This window comes from Heterocephalus glaber, unplaced genomic scaffold (genome assembly GCF_053883595.1).
Source record: "Heterocephalus glaber isolate CG9 unplaced genomic scaffold, H.glaber_assembly_v1.0 deba00001569, whole genome shotgun sequence".
NCBI lineage: Eukaryota > Metazoa > Chordata > Mammalia > Rodentia > Bathyergidae > Heterocephalus > Heterocephalus glaber.
Genome location: NW_028258354.1, coordinates 8,448,409 through 8,473,669, shown reverse-complemented (window position 1 = coordinate 8,473,669; position 25,261 = coordinate 8,448,409). Strand labels below are relative to the sequence as shown.

General features: G+C 40.7%; 1 protein-coding gene across 9 annotated transcripts in view; it reads left to right on the top strand.

Moving 5' to 3' along the window:
* Ppm1h (protein phosphatase, Mg2+/Mn2+ dependent 1H) overlaps positions 1–25,261 on the top strand; it is a 334,373-nt gene that overhangs the window by 190,588 nt on the left and 118,524 nt on the right. For all 9 annotated transcript variants that reach the window (XR_015443411.1, XM_087192356.1, XM_087192359.1 and 6 more), the window contains 2 exons: positions 2,530–2,614; positions 25,107–25,225. Coding sequence is in view for 8 of the 9 variants with exons in the window: in XM_087192356.1 (XP_087048482.1) it covers positions 2,530–2,614; positions 25,107–25,225 (204 nt within the window). In the remaining variant the exon portion in view is untranslated. The remainder of the gene's footprint in view (positions 1–2,529; positions 2,615–25,106; positions 25,226–25,261) is intronic.

Here is a 25,261-nt window from a genome sequence, read left to right as displayed (position 1 = left end):
TAATCGGAAGGAAATGAGGAGAGTCCCTGAGGACAGGCTTTCGATGCAGAAAGAATGCTTGTGTTTGGCTTTAGTTTTACTTTATTTCATTTTAAACACAAAGTGTGTTGAGTATTTTTTTGGTCCTATAGACAGAGATCTAGTGGAGAGAGAAGGTGGAGATAATGGGCACTGGGAGGATTCTGGGGTGAGAAAGGATAGACAAACTGGCCCCAGTCGGAGGAGAAGAGGGAAAGGTGGCTGAGGGAGTGGAATTTCCAGGTGAAGGACCTCTGCTCCATGAAGTGGAGCCCACCTCAAAGTGGGCTGAAGTGAACATCTGTGCCTCTTAGTCTTGTTTTTCTCCTGTCTCAAGTTCAAGGAACAGTGTCCTCCTAAGTTTTCTCATATGCTCTTTTATTCAGCAAATATTCAGAGGGCTCCTGCTATGCAGCAGGCACTATGCTAAGTATTTATAACGTAAGTGAAGAGAACAGATAAGGTACCTTGACCTCTTGACACTCTGGTCGTGATTCTGTGCCCTGATTAAGCGATGCCAGCTCCTCCTGGCCACCCCCCTGCAGAATGGCATTCACCATCCTCCCTGGGTCTCTTGACACCCACCCTATACAGTCCTTTTCCGACCCTTCTCTCCTGTTATTCATTATCTTCTGCTTCCTTCCAGCATGTCTTAATTTTCCTAGTCCACTTCTAGGCATCAGCTGAAATTCAGGAGCCACGTAGAAAAAGCGGGGGAAGAGTTCAAGGAAAATTTTAAGAGAAGCCTGCCTTTACAATGTATCACATAACAACTTTCACTCCAGCTTCTCTGGACCTCAGGGCCCTGTCAGTACTTTCAGGTTAGGCCCTACCCTAGATTTTCCTGACACCTCATCCCCTTTAAATTCTCCAAGGTTCTCTGTCCTCTGTCAGAACCCTTCTTCCCTTATGGTAGTTACCGTACCTACCCTCTTAGGTCAAAGACCATGTGAATTAACTCATGCTGATTTTTGAATGGTAGATATCACCCTCGGGAAAGGAGTATAATCGTATTTTATAAGTGGTTTTGGGTTTTTAAAAAGGAATCTTTAATCTGTCACATTTTATGCAGCACAATAGAAGAAGTGATTTAAAAATATTACATCGAGAGCTTCCCAGAATTAGCTTCCCTACATTTTTCTACTTTCTCACAACTTGTGCTTTTGGACCCATAATTCTCCAAAGCTTCTACGATTTCTGCCTCTACCAGTTTCTATAATGATAACAGGGACACAGGTACAAGGGGTCAGGGTTATGGCCGTGCTATTTATAGGAATTGTTTCCAAGTCAAGGACTGCCTCTCCAGTTGGAGGAGAGGGGTGCCCAAAGAGTTCTTGGCACACAAAAGCAGTCTCCCCTAGTATCAGCAAGGTATACGCCCAGAGCTGATACCAGAACTGATGTCTGTGTTTGTGGGCTTCACAGAGAAACATGGCAGGTCCCTGGCTTCCTAGTTCCAGAGAGCTGTTAGGTTGCTATAAAATACAATTCCCCAAGCCACTTCCATTTGTCATAAGAATAGCAACCTTATGCCACAACTGATCGAGCAATTGCTGGAAAGTGGCTGACGGGAACCACTTTGGAATCAGCTCTGAGAACAGGAGGCGCCACTGGGACCGGGCTCAAGAGAGGGTCCTCCACAGCTATCGATCCTGCAGCCTTTCTTGAAACATTGGCTTTAGGAACTGTGTCTCTCAGAAATCCTTGAGTTGGCAAAAGCTCTTGGGCACATGTTTTGAAGTGTGAGAATTTTCTGAGCCTTCAGATGAGATGCAAGTGGATTTTTCTGCACCCAGGTTATTATCCTAGAAACTGAAGAATCTAGGCCGGAGGTTCTCAGATTTTAATATGCTTATGAATCACCTGGGCCGGGGTCTTATTACAATGCAGATTCTGGTGCAGTGAGTCTAGGGTAGAACTGGAGGTTCTGCAATTCTACCAAGCTTCCAAGAGAAGCCAATGCTGTTGCCCCACTGACCCTTTGAGTAACGGGTCTGGAGTTACCCTCTCCACTACATTAAACACTAGCCACATGGGCCTACTTAGAATTATTTCAATTAAAATGAAGTAGCATTAGAAATTTAGTTCCTCTGCTGCACTAACCACAATTCAAATGCTCTATAACTATGTGTGGCTGGTGGCTGCCATCTTGGACTGGACAGATAACATTCACAGAAGGTTCTGTTGGATAATCCTGAAATGCAGTGAGCAGTTCATTTATTCAGACATTTATTCACTGAGCATTTGTTGTGTGCTGAGTGGCATGCTTGGTGCTGAGGCACTAAGACAGTGGTTGCAGCTAGCATAAAAAGTAATCAAGGTAACTAGAATGCCATACACATAGGACTGAGATGCCTCCAACATGGCAAGAGTTGGTGATAGTGAGTTCTGCTCTGCAGGTGGGAGATGGCATCTCCTGGGATCGTGTGTGTGGACTGAACCAGGCTGTGGTTGTCATGGAGTTGGGTACTTAGGACGTTGGCTGCTGACAATGCATTTTCCCTGTTTCAGGGCCATCATCATCAGAAATGGAGAAATCATCCCCATGTCTTCGGAATTCACCCCTGAGACTGAGCGCCAGAGACTTCAGTACCTGGTAAGAGTCACATAGGTTTGGCAGAGGGCAGTGGCATCCAGAACAGCATTGAAGCTGCTTGGGAAGAGCACGTTACTGTGACATGGGAGAGGCCCACCGCAGTCAAACAACATATGGTACTGACTCCCCCACACATACCTTCTGGATCACACATCCTGACTCCGTGTGTGATGACACACGCCACCTCCGTGAATTTATTATTGTGGCTGATTTTCTCCCATCTGTGACCAATTGAAGACATAATGTGCTCTGTTTCTCGCAGTGGTTTCTTGTGCGCAGTGTGAAGTACAGCTCTGCAGAGCACAGACACCTTCTTCCTTGGCCTGCCACTCATGCAGACTCACGCAGGGGCTCACTCTGGATCATGTTGTGAGGAGGAGGCTCTGCCCACAGGTGGCTCTGAGATCCCCGCTGACTCGCCATGACTTTACGCCGGATAGGAAGTCTTGAGGCCCTCTTGGGAAGGTGCAGGTGTCAGGAAATCTGTTTCTAACCTGAAAATAAATTCTGCATCTACATCACCTTCTTTGGGGTGAAACTGAGGAGGTTACTGGAGGGCTTTGCTTCCCTCAGAAAGCTCAGTTTTCTGGGAAAACAGAACAAACTCACTTCCCTGCCTACAAATTGTAGGGGCAGGGCATTAGGCTTAGGCTCTCACTTAACAGTGCATATGATGACTATCCCAAGTTCCTGTGGGGCCAACATCTCCACAGACCAACCCTGTGAATAGTAATCTGTGGAAGAACTATTTTCTTCCCAGCTTGATTTGATTTTAGATAACATGGCTGAAGTAGTGGCTGCCTGCTCTTAGGAAATAATTGACCCGTGCTGCTCAAAAAGGACTTTGTTCATGTCTCTGGGTTTCAGGACATGTACACGGTCACACTTTGATTAGTTTGGTTGACTTAGAAGGTAGCTGTGCACTTTCCCTCAATTCCCCTCTGCATGTTTGTTTATTTTATAACTAAGCTATGTCTGTGTCACTAGTTACCTGATATATACGACAGCAGGAATTCCAAACCATTGCAAAAACAATGTTTCACTCTTTTACCTACTATTGTTTTCTACCTTTGTAGTGTTGTCTTCATGCAGATAAACTTGAAGCCTCACATAGCGACTGCAGACTGCAGAGCTCCCTGTTTTCTATGGTTGCCTAGGCGTGTGGGAAGGACACTGCAGCGCCCACAGAAGGTTTTCAGTCTGGTCCCAGCCCTCTTACTCCCTGGCTTGATAGCTTTGATCAAGTCTCTTAACCTTTCTGGACTTTGATTTATACCTGTGAAATGGAGAGCTAGACAAGGTCACAAAGGCCACAGAGGCGCATGGGTCCCTTCAAGTAGAGTTTATAACCACTGGCCTCTGTGCCACCCATCTGACTTTCTCCAGTCTGTCACCCGGTGATCTTATCACAGATCCTGGCACTCCCTACCTAAATCCTTTGGCTGTCTGTGACATACAGAATGCAAGCTGCACTTGGTGGCAGACTCACAGTCCTGCCCACCTCAGCAGTGCCATCTCCCTGTTGCAACACCGCCATTACCATGCACCCTGATAGGGAAAGTTTTAGATGACTTAATAGATTGAATATTAAGGTATTTGTGGAAGCAAAATAAGTAATGTGCTCTTTTAAGATTTGCTTTTCCATAACTCTGTGTTTAAGGTGAGGATTATCTGACTCTAATGGGGTAACTTCATTAACCTAACAAAGTTACCATGCCAGGGTGAATTTACAATGTATACGGCCTGTCTTGTGTCTGTGACTTGTAAATAGGAACTGGAATTGTATTTACATATCAAAGACCACTAGGGATGAGATAATGGCTAAAAAGGATATAAAAAGGGAAATGCTGAACAGAGGGGTGTGGATACTGACCAGTCTGGTTTCTGGCCTTCCTGCCCGCTCGTGAGAAGAAATTTTATTATTTTATCCAAATTCTGTGTCTCTGTGTATTTCTTTCCGAGATTTCCATAACACCCCATGTTTCAGCACATAACTAACTGTCTTCCATTTCCAGTGCACATTACCATCCCTCTAACTGCCAGGCCTTTGGAAATATGCTCTGCCTACATGGCTTTTCCCTTCTTCTCTGCCTACAAGATCCCAGCATAAATGATACTTCCTTTGGGAAGTGCCCCGTGGTCCTCCAGTGTCTAGAGGCCGAAGTGCAGCTCTCAGCACGTGTTAGTATTGTTTTTCCAGATCTCTGACATCCCCTCCAGAGTGAATTCTGGATCCCAGGCCGCTCACCCCTCACCTTAGTTACCTCATACTCAGCGTTGTGGTTGGCACAGAGGAGATTCGGAATCAGTACCTGTTGACCAAGTGAAAAGAAGCTGTACCAACACCCAGGAGTACCTACCCTCTGACAATCATAGCAGGCCCAAGGCCGCAATCTCTCCTGCCTGTGCTGCCTCCACCTTCATCACCCTCTACTCCTTCTTTTCCTCTCAGGTTCCTGTTTTCCTACTGGAGTCAATGAATAATAACAGGTTATAATTTTGTGCGTTTTATTTTGAAATAATTTCCTATTTTCATTTTACAAGAATGAACATGGGAGGCTTTTAGGAAAGGATAAAAATATGAAAATGATTCAGATTCCCGAATTTCAGGGATCTGTTTTGGGATGGTCAGAATAAGGTGTATGTAGCTTTGGATCTCAGCTTGGTCACAAAATTGTGTGTATAATTTCTACAAGACCCTTTGCTGCTCCTCAGTCATCAGTTATGGGGGTAGAAAACTTCATGTAGGGAGTCAGTGAAATAATCTGTGCAGAATTCTTTTATGGCACACAGTATTCATTTAGTTACTGTTTGATGAATCAAAGTATTGTCATTTCAAATTTTAGTCAGTTTGGGCTGGTTTTGTTTTTTTGTTTGTGGGGGCGGTGTTGAGACAGGATCTTGCTATGTCATTCAGGCTGGCCTCAGAGTCTCAGAAATCCTCCTGCCTCAGCCTCCAAGTGCTGAGATTGCAGGTGTGCATCACCATGCCCAGCTGTTTGGGCTGTTAAAACAAACTACCATAAACCAAGTGGCTTATAAACAACAAATTTATTTCTCACAGGTCTGAGAAGTCCATGATAAAGGCCCTAACAGACATAGAGGCTAGTGAGTGTCTGGTTCATACCAGCCATCTTTTCTGTGCAGCCTTACATGGTAGAAGAGACAAGGGTGCTCCCTGGAGTGTCTTTTCCAAGGTCACTAAGTCCCATTCATTAGGGCTCTACTTTAGAGACCTGATCGTCTTCCAAGGCTTTGCTTCCCAGCATAAATAATCACTTTAGGAATTTGGCTTCAACATATGAATGTTGAGGGTACACATCCAGTCTATAGCAAAATCCTACTGTCCTGTAAACCATAGTGATATTGTTTCCTCTATTTTATTTTAAGAACCACTTCTTCTGTTCTTAGATTAATGTATATTTTGATGTCACTCAAACAGTATGGACACTGTTAGCCACAGAATGAGGCTAATGTTTGAATTTCCAAAAGATGAGAACACTGTCCATATTCTTTTTAATCCTTCCTGCTAAGTTAGATAGATTTCTCAAGTTTGTAACTAAAACTTTTTCTCTCAGATACAGGAGTGTAAACTTAACATAAACTTCACTGGTTGGCCAACTTCGTATTCCTTCAGGGATCTTGGAATGTGTGCTTCAGAATGAACAAGTCCAGTAATAACAACCCCATGATGTCACTGTTTGTAACAATGTATTTGAGAGAATTCAAATGTTTATAGCATAAAATAACCTTGTGTTATAGTTTAAGTCTAAAATGTCACCCTAAAGTCTCATGTTTTCTGGTTGAAAGCAGTGGTATCTTAGTTACTTTCTCATTGCTGGGACAAAATACCTGACACCCCCAAGTTAAAGGAGGAAAAGTTTACTTTAGCTTATAGTTTGTAGAAATTCCATCCATAGTCAGTTGACTCCAAGACAAGGTGGCATGGCAGAGGAGAAACATCTCATGGCATGGTAAGCAGGAAGCACTGAGCCTTCCTTCTTTCCCTTTTTATTCCATTTGGGCTACAAGCTTATTGGCTGGTGACCCACACCCAGAATGGGTCTTACCTCTTCAGTATTGGTTGGGTGTCACCCACACCCAGAATTATGCTAAACCAATAAGTGGACGAATCTAGTATCACATACCCATGATTGAGCCACCTCCCAAAGGTCCCACCTGTGAGCACAGGAGGCTTTGGAGGAAATCCAGACATAAGCCATAATAGGTGGGTCACTGAAGGCATGAATTTGGAGGGTTTATTCTTGCCCTGGCTCCTCCCTTCCCTCTGTTTCCTAGCCACCACAACATGAATAGCTTTTTCTCCACTATGACCCTCCACCCCACCATTTCTGCCTCGAAGCCAGCTGACTATGAACTAAAAACCATGAGCTAAAATAAACCTCTCACTTTTAAGTTGAGGATGTCAGGTATTTTGTCCCTAATGGGACTGTCCCATGCCACTTGATGGGATAGGCATGCTTATACCACTGGTGGTTCAAGCTGGTGGGAATGTGTTAAACGTGCTCAGAACACTTACATTAGCCTACAATTGGGCAAAATCATCTTACACAAAGCCTGTTTTATAACAAGGTTTTGAATATTTCATATGATTTATTGCATACTATACTGAAAATGAAAATTAGAATGGCTGGATAGATATACTTTCACAGTATTGTAAAAAAAAATTGTAAGTCAAATCATAAGTCAAGGACCATCTGCACTGTATACTATCTTATGATTTTAAATCATCTAACCCTATTAATTTTTTTAACATCCATTCCCCTGAGCTAGTGGTGAAACTGTTTAGTGCAGTGATTGTTGTAGTAGTGTCCCTTTGGTTTATATAATCCCATGCAGTTAGTACATTTCTGGAAAATTAACAATGTATTCCTTATTCTTAGGTCAAATCAGCTTTTATGTTTATGGTGTATGAAGCAGCATTTCTGATGGACTCATTAAAACTTCTCGGTCCCTAGTCACTTGCCTTGAGCAGATGTCTGCAGTCCCAAGGCTGCCTGACTTGTGGAGATGGTTGATGGTTTTGCAGGGTGAGGGGGTAGCTCGAGCCCTTTGTACATGAGCCATTTTGATCTGCATCCAAGAAGAATGTTCTTGGTATGCACAGTCTGGACGTTCAGGGATTACAGAACTGGAGGCAGATTACAAGATGATGGATGTGGCAGGCACATTAATTTTGTTTGGTCTTGCATCCTGACCTCCGAGGGCTCTTCATGCGGCTCTCTGGGTAATGTGAACTTTGTTTCATAGATTCGCAGGCAGGGTGATTAATTGAGCAGGCTCTTGGGTTTGACAGGTTCACACAGAATGTGGCAGGTGTGTGATGTGTGTGATGAAGGGATCAGGGGCTCTGCACTCTCGTTCTTGCGACCAGGGAGAGCTGATGATCCTGTAGGCATGAATAAGGCTTGCTCTTCGGTAGCTAGGTTTTTTTTGGTTTTGTTTTGTTTTTGTAGTTTTTTGCTTGTTTTTTCTGTTTATAGACTGATTGAAATAAAATCTGTAAAAGGGTCCATCACATAGGCAGAATATTTTGATGAAGTCAAGGCTCAGTTAGGAGGGAGGGGGGTCTGGCTTGTGGGGATTTCTCAGCAGAGTTGACAGCTCTGATGCTGTGGCCTCGCAGAAACTGCCCCCACCTCTGCTTGAGGTGACTGCCAGAGATGGACCTCCCTCCGTGGACCCATATATCCCTTAGGTGTGATTGATGGCTTTCCCTCCATTCTCCTAGACATATTTATGCACTTTGATTTGATTGCAGTGAGACGTGCTGGTGTCATCAGCCATTTAAATACTGTGCTTCTGTCCTTGCAGAGTAACCCAAGTCTGTGGCTGTTTTTCATCAAGAGTGGTGGTGTACAGAAGAGATGAAAGTGGTTATTGAATGTACATTGGACCATGCAAGTGCACCATTATCTGAGGTGATTTCTTGCAGTGTCCTTGGAGCTGCTCCCAGCTCTCTGGGCTGAACCTACTTCTGTTTGTCTTCATCTCCCTGGTGCTAGGCTTGAAGAGGCTTCAAATGAACAGCTTTGTGCCTCTTGGCTCACTGAGGTTTTCACACTCAAGAGTTATCTCCACTAGAGTGTTCCTTAAGCCGGAGCCTGCTTTTAAGACAGGAGACTCTAATGGGAGGTTCAAGTGTCCTGTGAGGAAAAGTGACAGGGTCCCCACTCCAACCTCGGGCTTCACCTTGAGAGCAGGTGATCAAATGCAGTGAGCCTGGCTTTAGTCTCAAGCAGGTGTGTCTGCTTTGCTCCCTAAGAGAACATATGAATCATGGAAAAATCCAATCCAGTCTCATCTCTTTCCCATTGAACTCCCTTTCATAAAGTTGCATGAGGCTCTGATTTTCTAATTAAACAATGGCAGGCTAGAAGCTGTTGTAGCATTTTTCATGTTTACTATAGGTTTCAGTGGTCATCTAGCAATATTAATGTGAACCTTCCATGAAATCCACATACCTCAGTCAGAAATTAATCCATATTCAATTCTATAATAATTTATACATTCTAGCTTAGTTCTTGTTATTTTGAAATTTTTAAGGACAAATTACAGCTGAGAATTCTTCATGAAAGAATCCATATATATTAAGATCTTTCATTTCACATTTTTTTAACCCAAACCAAAATATTCTATTCCTGCACTGTAAATCAGGCAGCTTGGCTCTGGAAGAGCCTTCTCATTTGACCGTTAGCATGACTGTTAGTGATCACCAGTGGCTTGGCTGACATTAATTTCATTTCATTCTTAACCTTAGACTTTCTATCATGATAAATCATTTTGAATTGTATGGCTTCCAATCCTCCTCTCATACAATCTGATGAAATTTTTCCCCCTAAGGGCAAGAAAAAGGAGAGATTACTCAGTTTTAAGAAAGAAAAGAAAGTGTTATATGAGACACTGAAATTCTTCCTTTTGATAATTTACTTTCAAAGGCTGAGAGGTCTGAACATTTTAAAAATTAATCTAAATGTTTTAGTTAAAGGGCTTTACAAAATACTGCCTGTCATGGAATCTGCCATCTCGTTTATCACATAGTATTGTCACTTTCCATATTCTGCTGATGAGAGTGGAATGGGAATGACTCCTTCGGCAAAGAGTTTAGTAGTCATTCCTAAAGCATAACATGCCATGCCCCAGCAGCTTTACCCCTAGGTACGTACCTAACCGAACAGGGTACAGATGTTCATCAAGAGCCTAGAATGTGCATAGCAGCAGGGTTGTAATGGCCCTTTTAAACTGCTAACTGTCCAAGTGCTCCTGGAGAGTAGAAGGGGTAAGTCATTTGTGGCATAATCACAGAATGGAATACTATATATAGCACGAAGAATGAACAAATTGTGACTGTATACGACATGGATGAATCTCACAGACTTAACACCTGGCAATGGGGGCATTCTGTAGGATTCCAAATGAAGTGGCACATCGAATAGGCAGAGCCAATCTAGAAGTCAGAATGGTGCTTCCCTTCAGGGGAGTGGCAATGAGAGGTCCTGCCAGGGGTGATGGCATTGCAGGGTGCTGGTAGTGTTCTCTTTAATTTAAATGCTAGTTCCACAGGTATTTAGTTTGTGAAATTTCATCAACTTGACTGGGCCTGGTGGCTCATGCCTATGATTACAGCTGCTCTGGAGACAGACAGGAGATCACAAGCTTGAGGCCAGCCCATGCAACTTAGTGAGATCCTGTCTTAAAAAAAGGGCTAGTTTAGCTCTCCTGGGTTCAATTCTCAGCACACCCCCCCCGCAATCATCAGCTTGTATACATACAATATAAGCACTTTACCACATATATAATACTTCACTGAAAAGTTTATTTATGCATCCTTTAACTGTATATTACCCATTGTAATGTACAGTGCCCAGCAGAAAGCTACACTCCTGCCACCTTTTTGTCCCAAACCAGTGCAACTCTTAGGCACCTGCAAACACAGCTGCTCACCTCTTCCTTGCCTATGCTCTGGCTGCACTCATCCCAGAGCCCTTGCCTGACCATCGCTTAAAGTCCTTTGCAGATTGTCTCTGACACCAACTATGAGTGCTCTGCTCTGTCCCTTGTCCCAGGATAGGTGGCCATTTGGTGCGTTTGCCTTCCTGTCTCCCCATCTAGTACCTGAGCTCAGGACAGAGGGGCCTATTTTCTTATCCTGACTCCCTGGACCCTGGTACTTAACACTTACTGGACCTCACATATCTGCTGCATGAATTCCTTTGACTGGATCCCCGCAAACCTGAGAAATTCTGTTTATAGCCAACATACTCACTGGCCAGCTAGCGACAAAGTAACAGGAGGAAATTTTATTAGAAGAAGAAAATGAAGCATTTTGTGTTCCCTTGCAAGCAATGTTGAATAACCTCCAGACCCACTGTCTCTCTGTCCACTGGGAGCCTGTGCTCAGCCCTCAGCTGAAGCTCACTCTTCTTGGTCTAACTAGGCCTGCTTTCCCTGCCTAGGGTGTGGGTGGCCTCCTCAGCTTCTTCTTCTCCCTAACTTGCCAAAGTGCCCAGAGGAGAAGCATTCAGGTCCTCAATACACCAGAATAAGGCAGACCCCACTTCAGGTTACTCACTCCCCCAGGCCTCTGGCCTCTTCTCTGCTCTAGTGAGAGCTTACTGGAAGCTTCTAGAATGTGTCTTCTCTTCTGGCTTGTCACCTCCTGTTACAGCGCAATCCTTCTAGGCACCCAGAGGCACTCACTAGGAGAGATGGAATAGCTGCACTTCACAGTGTGCTACCAAATTCCTGCCCCTTCCTTTGAAAGTAGTTTCTGCCCAGGACTGGAAAGGAACAGAGCTGTAAGAAGTCCAGCCCCCTTCCCAACTGTGCTGTTCTGCCTTCATACATCAGACTACTCTAGACTCTTTTCCAGAAATATGTCCTCTTTGTCCCTGTTTATATATAACCATGTCTGTAAGTTTGTTCTCATTAGCTGTGTAGGACACTAGGTGACATGAATATGTCTTAACCTCTTGTTAGCAAGTCTGTGCCTTCCAGAGTCCTTGTGAGTCTTCATAACCAGCCCTTGGTTTTGCGAGAGCACTGGCTGCCACACTTCCCCAGGTAGTATCTGTAACACTCACATGAACTTGAGATACACCTCCACCTTTCTCTCAGGAGTAGCCTTTATGCTTCCTTGAGGGAAACCTTCAAAATTTAGGATTAAAAAAGTACCCCGTCCAAAAAAAATCCTTTCTTTATGCACAGAAGGACAGCACACATTAGATGTCATGTACTATAAAATGCTAATTTCTAGGTTTCTATTCTGCATGCTCTCTTATTTATATATTCTTAGGATTGTGAAACATCACAGGATTTTAAATGGTATAATTGCCCTCACATACACATGGTTTTATGGGAAAGTTTTTGTCAAATTATAACAGATTAACTAAATCCAGAATGCGTGTGTCCAAGATTATTTTTCGATCCCATGGGCCTTAGTTTCAACTCTTTTAAAAGATTGAAAGTATTTCATTGTTATTACCTTTTAATCACTAAAATGTAATTACGTAAACCAGCTGGGAATGCTTAAGTAGCCATACTTAGAGCCTTTGCTATGTGGTGTACTGTGCTGGGCACTGGAGTACAACTAAAGTTTTAAAAATAATAAACATAGGCCAGGGATTTAGCTCAGTGGTGCCACCACCTGCCTCGCAAGCCCAAGGTCCTGAGTTCGATCCCAGGTACAAAAATAAATAAATAAATAAATGTAGTAAGTGTACCTGATATTCACATATATTCAGTGGCTTATTTTTATTAATTTATATCACTAGGAAGATGTTTCTAACATGCATATATCCAAATAATAAAGAGGAAAAACAACGACAAAAAAATAAGCAGTTTTTAGGAGAATGTCCAGAATTTTTATTCTGCAGGTGGACATGGGTTCGTTTTGGGTTTTTTTTCCTATTAACTTTATTGGCACATTTTGGTATAAAATACAGTTATATTCATCATTGCGACCTTGTACCTTTACATGAGTATCTTGGTTCTTATTTTTTTCCCCTTCCCCTGCCCTCCCTTCCCTATTTGCAAAGACTTTGTTTCCACTTTTTTCCTTTTCTCATATTTTTTCTTTTTCCTTCTTTCCTTTCCCCTACCCCTCCCACTTCCCCTGCTCCTTTAGACTTTTTCTCCCTGTTACACAGTATCAATTATACATTTTTAAAATTACAATTTCAAGATCTAGAAGACATTACCACAGATTTTACAGAATTTGAAAGGATATAGAAAGCATATTACAAAAATCTTTTTTGAAATAAATTTGACAACTTCTAAGAAGTACCTTGGAAGACAAATTAATGAAACTAACTGTGGAGGAAATATAACATTTGAATAGCACCTATTTAAGAAAGTATATTCCTAGCTTGAAAACCTACCTATATGGAAACAACAGGCTCATAGACATTTTAACTGATAAAGTATATCAAACATTTAAAGCAGAAAAAAAGGAACACTTCTCCCCTCATTTTAGGAAATCAACATTGTGGTAATCCTAAAACTGGATAAAGATAATAGAAGAAAAAGTATGAACATAGATAGAAATTTGTTGAACAAAACAAACTATTAGAAGTCAGATCTGGCAGGATGTGGAAAGTGGTTTTATTATAGGGATGGCAGTGATGGTTCAGCACTGGAAGATCCACCCCTGAAAGTCATCATTTTAACAGAGGAAAGGAAAAAGCCATATGATCCTGTAACTAGTTGGAGAAAAAGTATTGGACCAAATTCTACAGCTGTTCATGGTAAAAACTATCAGGAGATTAGAAGTAGAACAGAACCTTCTTGGACTGGAAGTCCCATTTGACCCAGCTGTTCTCCTGCTGGGTATCTTCCCCAAAGAATTAAAAGAATCATACCACAGTGATATATGTGCACCCATGTTCATAGCAGCACAATTTACAATAGGTAAAACTTGGAAACAGCCCAAATGCCCATCAACTGGAGATTGGATAAAGAAAATGTGGGGTTTTTAATAAAATGGAATACTACTCAGCCATCAAAAACGAGAAATTAGAGACATTTATTTCTAAATGGATGCACATTGAGGCCATACTCTTAAGTGAAATAAATAGGACATGCATGTATAAATACCAAATAGTTTCTCTAGTGTGAGAAACTGAAAGTGTAAATAAGGACTAAATGGTATAATAGATAATGTGAAATAGGAAGAAAAGGGGCAAAGGGGAAGGGGAAGTGGGAGAGGCAGGAGAAAGGAGAGAAGAGAATGGAATTAATATGAGAAACTGGAAAAATGTAAACAAACTCTTTGTAAATAGGGAGGGATGGAGGGGTTGAAAGGAAGGCAGGGGAAGGGGGAAAAATAAGAACCAAGAGAGATTATGTAAAGGTGCAAATTTCCAATGATGAATGTCATTATATTGTATACCTAAAATGTACCAATGATTAGAATGAATAATTGATAATGCAAAATAGGAAGAAAAGGTCCAAAGGGGTAGGGGAAGTGGGAGGGGCAGGGTAAAGGAAAGAAGGAAAAGGAAAAATGATGAGAAATGGAAAAAATGGAAACAAAGTCTTTGTAAATAGGGAAGGGTGGAGGGGGTGGAGGGAAGGCTAGGAACGGGGAAAAAATAAGAACCAAGATGCATCATGTAAAGGTACAAGTTCACAGTGAGAAATGTAAATATGCCATATACCTACATTGTACAAATAAAAGAATTTTTTAAAAAAGGAACAGAATCTTCTCATCAGATCAAAGACATGAACTCCATACTTGCAGCAAAAATGCCTTATATGAGTGGAGAAGATACAATGCTTTCTCCTTAAGGTGGGGAGCAAGGGCAGATATGCCTACTCTTCATCTGTCCATTAGACTTTGAAACATAGGCCCAAACCAAAATACTCTGGCAATAAAATGACACACTTGGGATAGAATTGGCAAGGTAGAAGTAAAATCTTTATATGTAGATGAAATGATCATCTACAGAGAAAATACTAAGAAATCTCTAGGAGCCCCTAGAACTTATATTTGAATTTAGCAGGATTAGAAAACACAAGGTATATATAAAAATTCAGGTCTATGTATACTTGTTATAAATGAAGAATTGGATATTGAAATTTAAAGTTATGTAGAAGTACAAAGGACCTAGAAAAGTAAAAAGAAAAAAATACAGTGTTGGAAGACATTTAGTACCTAATTTTAAGACTTCCTCTAAAGCTACAGTAATCAAGGCAGTGTTGGTGTAAGGAAAGACATATAGGTCATTAGAATACAACAGAGAATCTAGAAATAGAACCACACATATATGGGCCACTGAGTTTTGAAAGATTATTTAACATTAACATTTTAGAGAACATAAACTCAATTCAAGAGCAGAGAAAAAGATAGTGTTTTCAGCAAATGGCACTAGAACGCCTGGTATCCGTATGTAAAAAATTAACCTCAGGCCAGGGATTTAGCTCAGTGGTTTCGCCGCCTGCTGCACAAGCACAAGGACCCAAGTTCGATCCCTAGTACCAAAACAAAATTAACCTCAACCCTTTATTTCCATACATAAAAATAACTTGAAAGGATCTATGAACCTAAATATGAAAGACTAAAGCTATAAAACTTTAAGAAGAAATTATAAGGGAAAATGTTTATGAATTTAGGGTAGGCAAGAATTTCCTAGGATATAAAAAACATGATGTATAAAAGAAAAATTTGACAAATGAGAGTCCATCAAAATTTAGAACTTTAAATGACATCATTAAGAAAATGAAAAGTAGTCCTTAAACAGACCATATTTATAATGCATATAACATATGACCAGAATATATAAAGAACTCTTACAGCTCATTAATAGACAACCCAATTAAAAAAGTAGACACAAGAAGATGATAAATAGCCAGTACAGCACAAGGAAAGGTGTGCAACACTAGAATCAGAAAAATACTCATCAGTACAATAACAAGATTGAATTATACACTCATTAGGGAGATGAAGTTAAAAGTTTTAAAAGAACAAATGTCAGCTTAGGTGTGAACCAGTTAGAACTTTCTAATACTGCTAATGTGAATGTAAAATGATAGAACCATTTTGGAAAAAAATATAGAAGTTTCTTGTATTACTGTTAAGAAGCAACAGCTCTGTTCTTAAGTTTTTGCTTAAGAGAAATAAAAATACATGTTCACAATAGATTTGTACATACCAGTTGACTATCCCTTATCTGAAATTCTTGGGACCAGAGTGTTTCAGATTTTCATTTGAAATCCACTTGATCTGCAAAGAGGATATCTACTCCTGCTTTTTGGTTTTTTTCGGGTTCCTGTCACATGGAGTATTGTATTCTACCCTTTAACTGTCAGTCTATGAGTTTCTTTTTGAATCAAATGTGTTTCTTGTATGCAGCATATTGTTGGATCTTGCTTCTTGACCCATTCTGCCAGTCTAATTCTTTTGATTGGTGAATTGAGACCATTAACATTGATGGTTATAACTCATACATATTGACTTATCATTGTAATAATTTTTTCTGTTTTTTGGGTTCTCCCCTTTTGTTTTTAATTTCTTTTTTTTTGGTACCAGGTGTGGAACTTGGGTCCTTGCGCTTGTGAGGGAGGCAGTGGAACCACTGAGCTAAATCCCTGGCCCTGTGTTTAATTTCTTGTTGTGCTCAACGGATTCATTGTGCTGGGCTTCCTGGGGTGTGATCCTCATTGTCTTTTCCTAGGATATTGTCTAAAATTTTTTGGAGTGCTGGTTTGGTATTCATGGAGTTCCTAAGGTGCTCTTTGTCGTGAAAGTATCTTATTTCTCCATCAATTTTGAAAGATAATTTTGCAGGGTACATCAATCTGAGTTGGAAGTTGTATTCTTTTAGGGCTTGAAATACATCACTCCAAGCTCTTCTTGCCTTGAGGGTTTGCATTGCGAAGTCTGCTGTGATTCTGATGGGCTTTCCTTTGTATGTGATTTGTTTCTTTTCTCTTTTGTTCTTCTGTTGGGTTTCTGGAATCTTAACTATTATATGCCTATGTGTAGATTTGTTTTGATCACAGCTACTTGGAGTCCTATATGCCTTACTTATCCTTATGTGGAGTTCTTTTCCCCTGCTTGGGAAGTTTTCTGCCATCACTTCTGTGAACAGTTTTTTTATGTCATCTGCACTCTCTCTTGTTTCTTCATTGACTCCAATCAGTCTTATGTTATTCTTCTTTGCATCATCTATCAGCTGCTGGATTGATTTCTCCTGATCCCTTACAATTTTAAAGAAATTTTTCTTTTCCTGGTCACCAATAGCAATCTTATCTTCTATACCTGAAATTCTCTCCTCACATTGGCTTATTCTGCTGCATAGACTTTCAGTGGAGCTTTTAATCTCCTGGAAATCTGTTTCCAACTGTTTTATGGATTCCATTTGTTTCCTATGTTGAGATTCCATCATGTTCCTCAGCTCCTCTATTTTTTTATCTGTGTCCTCTCTAGATTCATTAATCATGTCTTGCACTATGGGTACAATCTCTTTTGTTATCTGAGTAATTATTTCTGATTTCATTTTTCCCAGATCCTCTTTTGTTGCCAGTTCAGGGAGTCCAGGTGGTTGAGTATCACAGTGTTCCATCTCGTTTCATTTTGGGATTGTTTTAGGTGATCTGGAAGTCTGGTTTTGAAACTTGTTTACATGTCTTCTCATTTCAGCATGGGGTGGGGTGGGGAGGTGTTGCTGGCTCCTGCGCAGCTCACCTCCTGTATGCTGGTGTGGGTGGTACAGTGGCCTGGAAGCCTCCTCTTGTGGGCTGGGAGTGGCTCACCTCCTCTGTGCTGGCAGGGGTGGACATGAGTCCTTAACATGTGCCTAATCCCACCTTGGATTTGGTTCATGTTTTTAATAGGCCAGCATTCCTTGGGAGACATGCCCTGAAAGTGAACAGTAGTCATGTATATGTATTTATGAAGGCTCGAGTACAGGCAGAGAAGCAAAACTTTATACATTTAGAACCAGGAAATCATTAGGTTTTGTTGCTTATAGTGAATTAAAAGTAAAATCATATTAGGAATTCAAGACTCTAGAATGCTAATTTAAGCAATCCTTATGACAGGACAGGCCAGTACAAAGAAATTCTAAATGATCACGGTGCTTAAATCCTGAGACGATTCTAGAAAGTTTTGAAATTCTCATGATGCCTGGCTACTCTGCTTCTGCCAACCAAATGTCTTCAGGCTGGCCTATTGGGACTCCATGGACTTACCCATCCCCTACATGGGAGCCAGGCCACTGCCACTTAAATACTAGGTTCTCAAAAACTAATAATTTGTAGAACTTTTTAAATGAAAGTATCCTAGGCTAGGAATGTAGGTCAGTGGTAGAGTACTTGCCTAGGATCCATGAGATCCTGCAACCCCCAACGCCAAAAAAACACCTACATTCAATGGTAGAAATACTCATGAATATGGATTAGTTAAGAAAATCCTCAGGTAACATTTTTATAATGTCCCAGTGATTTTGAAATATGTACATATGTAAACGTGTACATATAAGGCCATATATCTATACTTTTATGATGATTACACAACAAGATACATTAACATGCAGAAGCATCTTCCTCCAAAAACCAACAGGTGATTTTTACAAATTGTGCGCCTCCATGTATTTTAGCATCTCATTTTTCACTAAGCAGCCATATGTTTGCTCTGCTTATATTGGTTCTCAGGTTGTGTTACTTTAACATCAGTAATTCCAGAGGGCTTGCCACATGTGATAGTGGTGAGTGATGGAAGTGCTGAGAAGGAGGCTGCCACTAGGAGGTGGATGGTGATTTTAACAAGGAAAGTGGCAAAAATGTCAGTTACCCATGGACCACTCACAGTTCTACGCTAGGCATGATTGTGACAAGAAAGGAATCTTGGCACATGTGCTGTGGCAATTGGCAAAAAAAAAAGAAGAAGAAAAATCAGCCTAAAGATAGAAAAATGTAAGGGTGTGGCATCAGTATCAGTATTTCCTCAGAACTAAGACACTTTTTTCCTCAAAGTTGGACTGTTTTACAATTTTTGCCAGCCAGGTGCCAGGCATGACATGGGCATGTACAAGCACCAGGTGTGCACAGAAGTTTTTTCCCTCACCTGTTATAAAGTTCCTACAACAAAAGACAGATTAACAAATGAAAAACACAAATTTATGTAGTACAAGTTTATGTGACACTAGAGACTTAATAAGAAAATGGTGATCCAAAGAAACATGTAAACTTGTGTATTTTTTGCTTAGATTTGATGAAGAATAGGTATTTGTGAAGAAATATGATGGAACAATGGGGTTATGATCTAATAGAAATAAACTAGGGGAACTTAGCAAGACCTGTGTTAGATTGTCTTGTTCCCAGGGTCTTCAGAATTAAGGCTACTCCTCCCCTCTGGGTATTTGCAGGGTGCCTCTAGAATGAGGGTCTTAAGATCTGCTGAGATGAGAAGGGCAAGGAGAAAGCAAGAGAGACTTTCCATTTTCTCTTGTTTTCTCAAATGCCAGCTTGCTGTATTTTAAGATAACATGTCTGCCATCATACCAACTTGTGGGATGCATGTCCAGCAGCTTGGAAAAAACTTTGGGTACACATCTAAAACATTTATTAAGCATCTGGTTTGTGGAGGGAAATGGGAAGCTGTGAATCAGACTTGTTTAACCACATTCCCACTGTGGGAATCAGAAGTAAGCTAGCTATAGGTAATTGCCAGCCTGGCTTAAGGACTTCCACACCCCTGGTTTTGGGGCACATAGTTCTGTCATGAAATTTTTAAGAAGTGCTGTATCACCAAAGCTCTCATGAAATATGGGGCACTGGAAAATCATGACTCAGAGCTGAGAAGGGATGAGAACTCTTGGGTTCTAAATGTGAAAACGTTTTGGAAAACCTTAGCCAATACAGACTGTCCTTGACTTATGATAATTCAATCTACAGGTTTTTTTACTTCATGATAATGCAAAAGTAATGTACATTTAGTAAAAACCATACTTCAAAATTTGAATTATAATCTTTTTCTGGGCTAGTGATACATAGTACAAAACTGTCTTGTAATGCTAAGCAGCAACAGAAAGCCATAGCTCCTAGTCAGCCAAGAGATCACAAGAGTAAGCGATGGATACTCCACAGTGTACTGTGTTGCTAAGCTTTGATGTTCATTAGGTTAGGAATATTAATTGCATTTGCACCTTACAACTGGGTTTATCAAACGTATAACCTTATCATAACTCATGGAGCATCTGCACTTCACTTATATATCCTTTACTATGAGCATACAAAAGTGATAGATACTTAACATTTATCTTAAGTCTAAAGGAACTCTTCCAAAAAGAATAAACATTTACAATGGTTAAAAAAGTATTATATACAGTTTAATTGGAAGGTTTTCTTCTATTGCTTAGGGGCAATGAGATAATGGTGCATCTAATAAATGGCATCTTAGATTTAATAAAGTACAGTACCTACTTGTTATCCTGGGAGAAAGCTAGCAGTGTCTTGAGATTGTGAAAGGCTTTGTATGAAGGAACAGGTGACCAAAGTCTCCTTTGAACCTGTACCTCCTTTGAGTTAGAAATGAGGTGGCCCCGCAGATAGCAAAAGAGCTGAAGAGCTGCCAGCTAACTTGCAGGTACAGTATTTGCCTGAACAGTTTTGTTTTTTTTTTTCTTAACAGATCTTCTGATACAACTGCCGGGTACAGGGTACCTGATCAGAGCCACACCCAAAGGCTCACTTGTCCCCCTACTTAGAGACAAAGTGCCCGGAACTCTGCACATTTACCCTTGCAGGAGAGAGAAAAAAATGTGTAAACATAGGCATTGCTAGTTCTGTCTGACGACCTTAATAACAAAAGACGAATAAGAGAAAAGCATAAAATGTATTTAATGTATATTGTATGTGACACAGGATCCTTCAGAAATGAAGAGCCAAAGAAACCAAGGAAACTGTATTTTATGGACAATCATATATAGGTATGATTGAAGGCTGAAAGGGTTTATGCATGATCTAAGGTAATAAACTCAAGAGGGTGGGTAACAGACCTAATTTGTTCAGAAACTTCTTGGTATCCCACGATGACATTCTTTTCTCTTGTGTATAAAGCAGAACCACTCTGGAATTAGGATTTTCTGACCTATTTTCAGAAGGTCAGTTAGGTTTTATGGCCTATTTCTCGGGAAAAGGGGAGAGAAGAATTCTTTCTGGTTTCTATGGCCTATGTGTTAGTTGCTTCCTGTCCCTGTAACAAATATCTGAGATCAATCAACTTAAAAGCAGGAAAGGCCATTTTGTTGTATGGTTTCAAAGCTTACAGTCCATGGTTAACTTGCCTCATTGCTTTTGGGCCTGTGGTAAGGCTATATATTATGGTAGATGCATGTGGCATGCTTTACTTTATAGCAGCCAGAAAGCAAAGAAAGTCAAGAAAGGGACAAAGTTGCCAATATCCCTTTCATGGGGCACACCACCCCCAATGACCTAACTTCCTTCCACCAGGCCCCACCTCCTAAGGTTCCATCTACCACCTCACGGCAATTGATAGGCTGATGAGCACATTTAACACTTGGGGCTCTGGGGGACACTTCCAAACTGTGGCAGCCTGTGTCTGCTGCTTCCTCAAATGTCAAAGTGCCATTTGGGAGTAACGTGTCCTGAACGCTATCACAGTTTAGTCACAAGGTTTGCGAAGGAATATGCTCAGGAATGTCCTTTGGGTCATATCCTGTTTGGTAGTAACACACTTGTCTGTTTTGTATCTATATGTACCGTGCAGTATTAATCCATTTTGTGCCACTGTAACATAATACCATAGGCTGTGTAAATTATTTACAAAGACAGATTATTTTTCCTCATGGTTCTGGGGTCTAAGAAGTCCAAGATAAAGGCATCCACATTTGATGTAGGTCTTCTCACTGCATTTTCACGTGGTGGAAGGCAGAAGGGAAAGAGATAGCAAGTCCACTCCTGCAAGCCTTTGTAAAGCAGCATTAATCAGCTGACCTCAACATCTTCCAAAAGATTGCATTGGGAATTGTTTATAACACATGCATTTGGGGAGACACATTCAGACCATATCTCAGAGTCAGTTATATGTACATATATATGTCGTATATAGGTCTCTGTATGACACAACACCCATAACCTTATACACTCATACGTATTGTTTGATAACCTGATTTTTATAATTCGATCAGTCCTATATGTCATTGCATGTTCTCTGTGGCATATTCTAAATGATAGCAAAGGTTACTATCATTGTATCATTGTTGTATGAATTTATGCTATATTCATTCTTATAATTATTAAATGATTTCCTTTCATTTTTTTTACTATTATAATGTCAGAAACATCCTTATAACCATGCTGTGCACAGATCTGTGTATTAATTTATTTTTAACTAGGTGTGTTGATTCAGATTGTATGATCCAGGAGGAAAAAAATCACAGGCCTTTTGTGCCCCTTACTGTTTTTTATAAATATGTATGTGGAAGTTGAAAGGCTACATAGGACAGGATGGGAGTTTTGAGTGAGATGCTAAGCTCAGGCTCTGAGACTTACCCAGTCCTAGGTGTTGTGCTAGGTGTTATTAACCTTTCTGGGATTTACTTTACTTGTTTGTAAGCTGAGTCTAAGACACGGGCTTTGTAGCATTGTTAGGTAAGATAAGGTGTGTATAAAGTGTCTCATAGAAAGCACATAGTGACCCCTAAATCAGTGTTAGACCAGTTGCAAGGTAGAAATCAAAACTCCTTGCTGGTAGAGTCTGAATGTTATTAAAGATGGTAAAGAATACTCGACAGATTGTGCTGTGTGTTGACTAGTTCCTTAGTTTTTCTTGAAGGACCAAAATAAAAGAGGACTGAAATACTACCTCCCTTTTGGCATGGCTGGCTTCATGGGCATATAACTTACACAATTACTCAGGGTCTTATGCTTTAATACACTGCTGTCCATATCTTGAAATTCTTAATTTTGGGGGGGAACCAGGGATCGAACTCGGGTCCTTGCGCTTGCGCAGTAGGTCGTGAAACCACTGAGCTAAATCCCCGGTCTGCAATTCTTAATTTTTAACTGAGGCTCCACACTTTCATTTTGCACTGAGCCCCACAAATTAAATAACTATTCCTGACCATAAATTTTTGAAGGATGAAATGAGAACCCAAAAGGCTCTGAACATAGTACTCAGGATGAACTGCTCAGTCATCATTAAATGGATATAATAGTTATTTTATGAACAAAAATAACCATGGTCAGTGCACTAGAGGCATTTAATTACAACAAAAGTATTAAGAGATGTAGACTTAATCTTATTTTATAGATAACGAAACTGTGACCCAAGAAATTAAAAGAAGTCACATAGTCTGTAAATGCAGAACTTGGACACAACTGAAGCCTCTCTCACCCAAAGGCCTCACCATTGAGCTGCACTTTTTATTTTCATTTTTCTTTTTAAATTTTTTATTCTTTCATTAATATATGCTTGCAGTACATAATAATCACATTTCTCATGGGGAATTGATACATGGACATAACACATCTTATTTCTCAGCTACAACCATACCACCCTGAATTCACTACATCTCATCTGGTCTCCGAAGCTAAGCAGGGTTGGGCCTGGTTAGTATTTACATGGGTGACCTCTGCTATTATGTAATAGTTCCCTTCCTTCCTTCCCCAGAGAACTTCTGTAAAGATCAGTATTTAAGCTTCCTGATATTCAGCAGCAGCCCAAGTGTAACCCCTCACAGAGTTTCAGAGCCCCTCAAAGAGATGCAGAATTCCCACCAGGCCTGGATCCTGCTAGAGTTGCAGCAAACAGAGAGACATAAATCTTCTTTTCATCTCCAGCCATTCTGTCCCGTCTCATCCCATCATGCCCTGACCTGAAGCCTGCCCATAAATGCTGCTTCAGAGTTACATCTCTGGCCAGATATGACCACCTGGTAACAATTCAGCTCACTTCCTTTGGCTCCTGATAAATTTAGCTTCAGATAACTAACATCTAACTGGTACCTCCAGACTACCATGAGTACCAGTGGGAGACTTGCTGGCCTCAGGTCCTGGGGAAAAGGCTATGGAAGATGCCTCTTGTAGGTTGAGCATCTCTAATCCAAAAATCCAAAATCTTCTGTAATGTCCCCAGATCCTTTTTGAGCTCTAACATAATGCCAGACAGAACTGGAAAATTTCACACCTGAACTTATGTGACAAGTTGCAGTTAAAGGATATAGGTACAATGAAAATATTGTATAAAATTACCTTCAAACTTTGTGTATAAATTGTATATAAAGTATAAATGAATTTTGTATTTAAAAAAGTCTTTGTAAATAGGGAAGGGTGGAGGGCGTGAAGGGAGGGCTAGGAATGGGGAAAAAATAAGAACCAAGATGCATTATGTAAAGGTACAATTTCCAATGAGAAAATGTAATTGTGTTGTATACCTACAATGTACCAATAAAAGAATTTAATACCAAAAAAAACAAAACAACTTAGGTCCCACTCCAAGATATCTTACTATGCATATGAAGATATTAAAAAAAAATTCTAAGCACTTTTGATCCCAAGCATTTCGGATAAGGGATACTCAAGCTGTAGCAGTAAACTGAGGACATGGCCATCTGTCCTATAGCAGGGAGCCTTTGCCTTCCTACAGTGCCCGGCTGTAATGGACTCTGCCCACTCTTTTTTCCCTGCCAAAAAGAAGAGATGACCCATTCCACCACACTGCTAATATGCCAGCAATCAGATTTGATGCTGGAAATTCTGCAGCAGGTATGCTGACAGTGGGTGGCCTCTGAGCAGGGCAGTGAAAACATGAGTTTCCATCTCTTGGATAGCTAGATTTGAATTGTGGATGTAACAATGAGGCTGTTTGTTGTTTCAGAGCAATCCCCTAAGTGGCTGCTTGCTCAGGGCTTTTGTAGTGTGAACCGAGATCTGGGGGGAGGGGAGAAGCCATCTGCTCCAAAATAGGCTTCCAGTGACAGGAGCAAATAGCGGAGTGAACTGGAGGGTGTCCAGCAGAATGTTCCGTCTGCTGCATCCACCCCCACCCTGTGGCCTTGGGGCCCTGTGTTTACTGCACACTCACATGCAGCTTCCAGAAGCAAGGCCAAGCTAACTGCAGAGTGAGAGCAGTCAGGGTGAGCCTGCTCACCTTCCATCTCACCAACATGCTGTTCAGGAAAGTAACGCCATACTAGATTTGAATTAAAAAGTGAACTTCGGAGAAGCTCAGTCTCTCTTTTCTTTATGCCTTTAGATATTAGTGTCTTTGATTGCAAATAGTTCCTCATATCAAATTAAAAGGTACCGTTTCTTTATAAATTAAGTGTATGATTTTTGTTTGTCTTCTATTGATGTTTAAATTCTGAGATCTCTACTTTTCCTAAAATATGAGATGATTTTTCTTGTTTGTGAACCATGGCCTGTCTCAATTTGCAAAACATCTTTGAGTCTTACTTTTTCTTCTAAATATGTATGTGGCTTTTTTTCTTCCTCTTTTTGCTATTAGGCATTCATGCAGCCTCACTTGCTGGGAAATGAATTCACACATTTGGAGTTTCCAAGGAGAGTACAGAGAAAGGAACTTGGAAAGAAGATGCTGTACAGGGACTTCAATATGACAGGCTGGTAAGAACATGCCTTCTTCCGTAGTGCGTGTGGGAA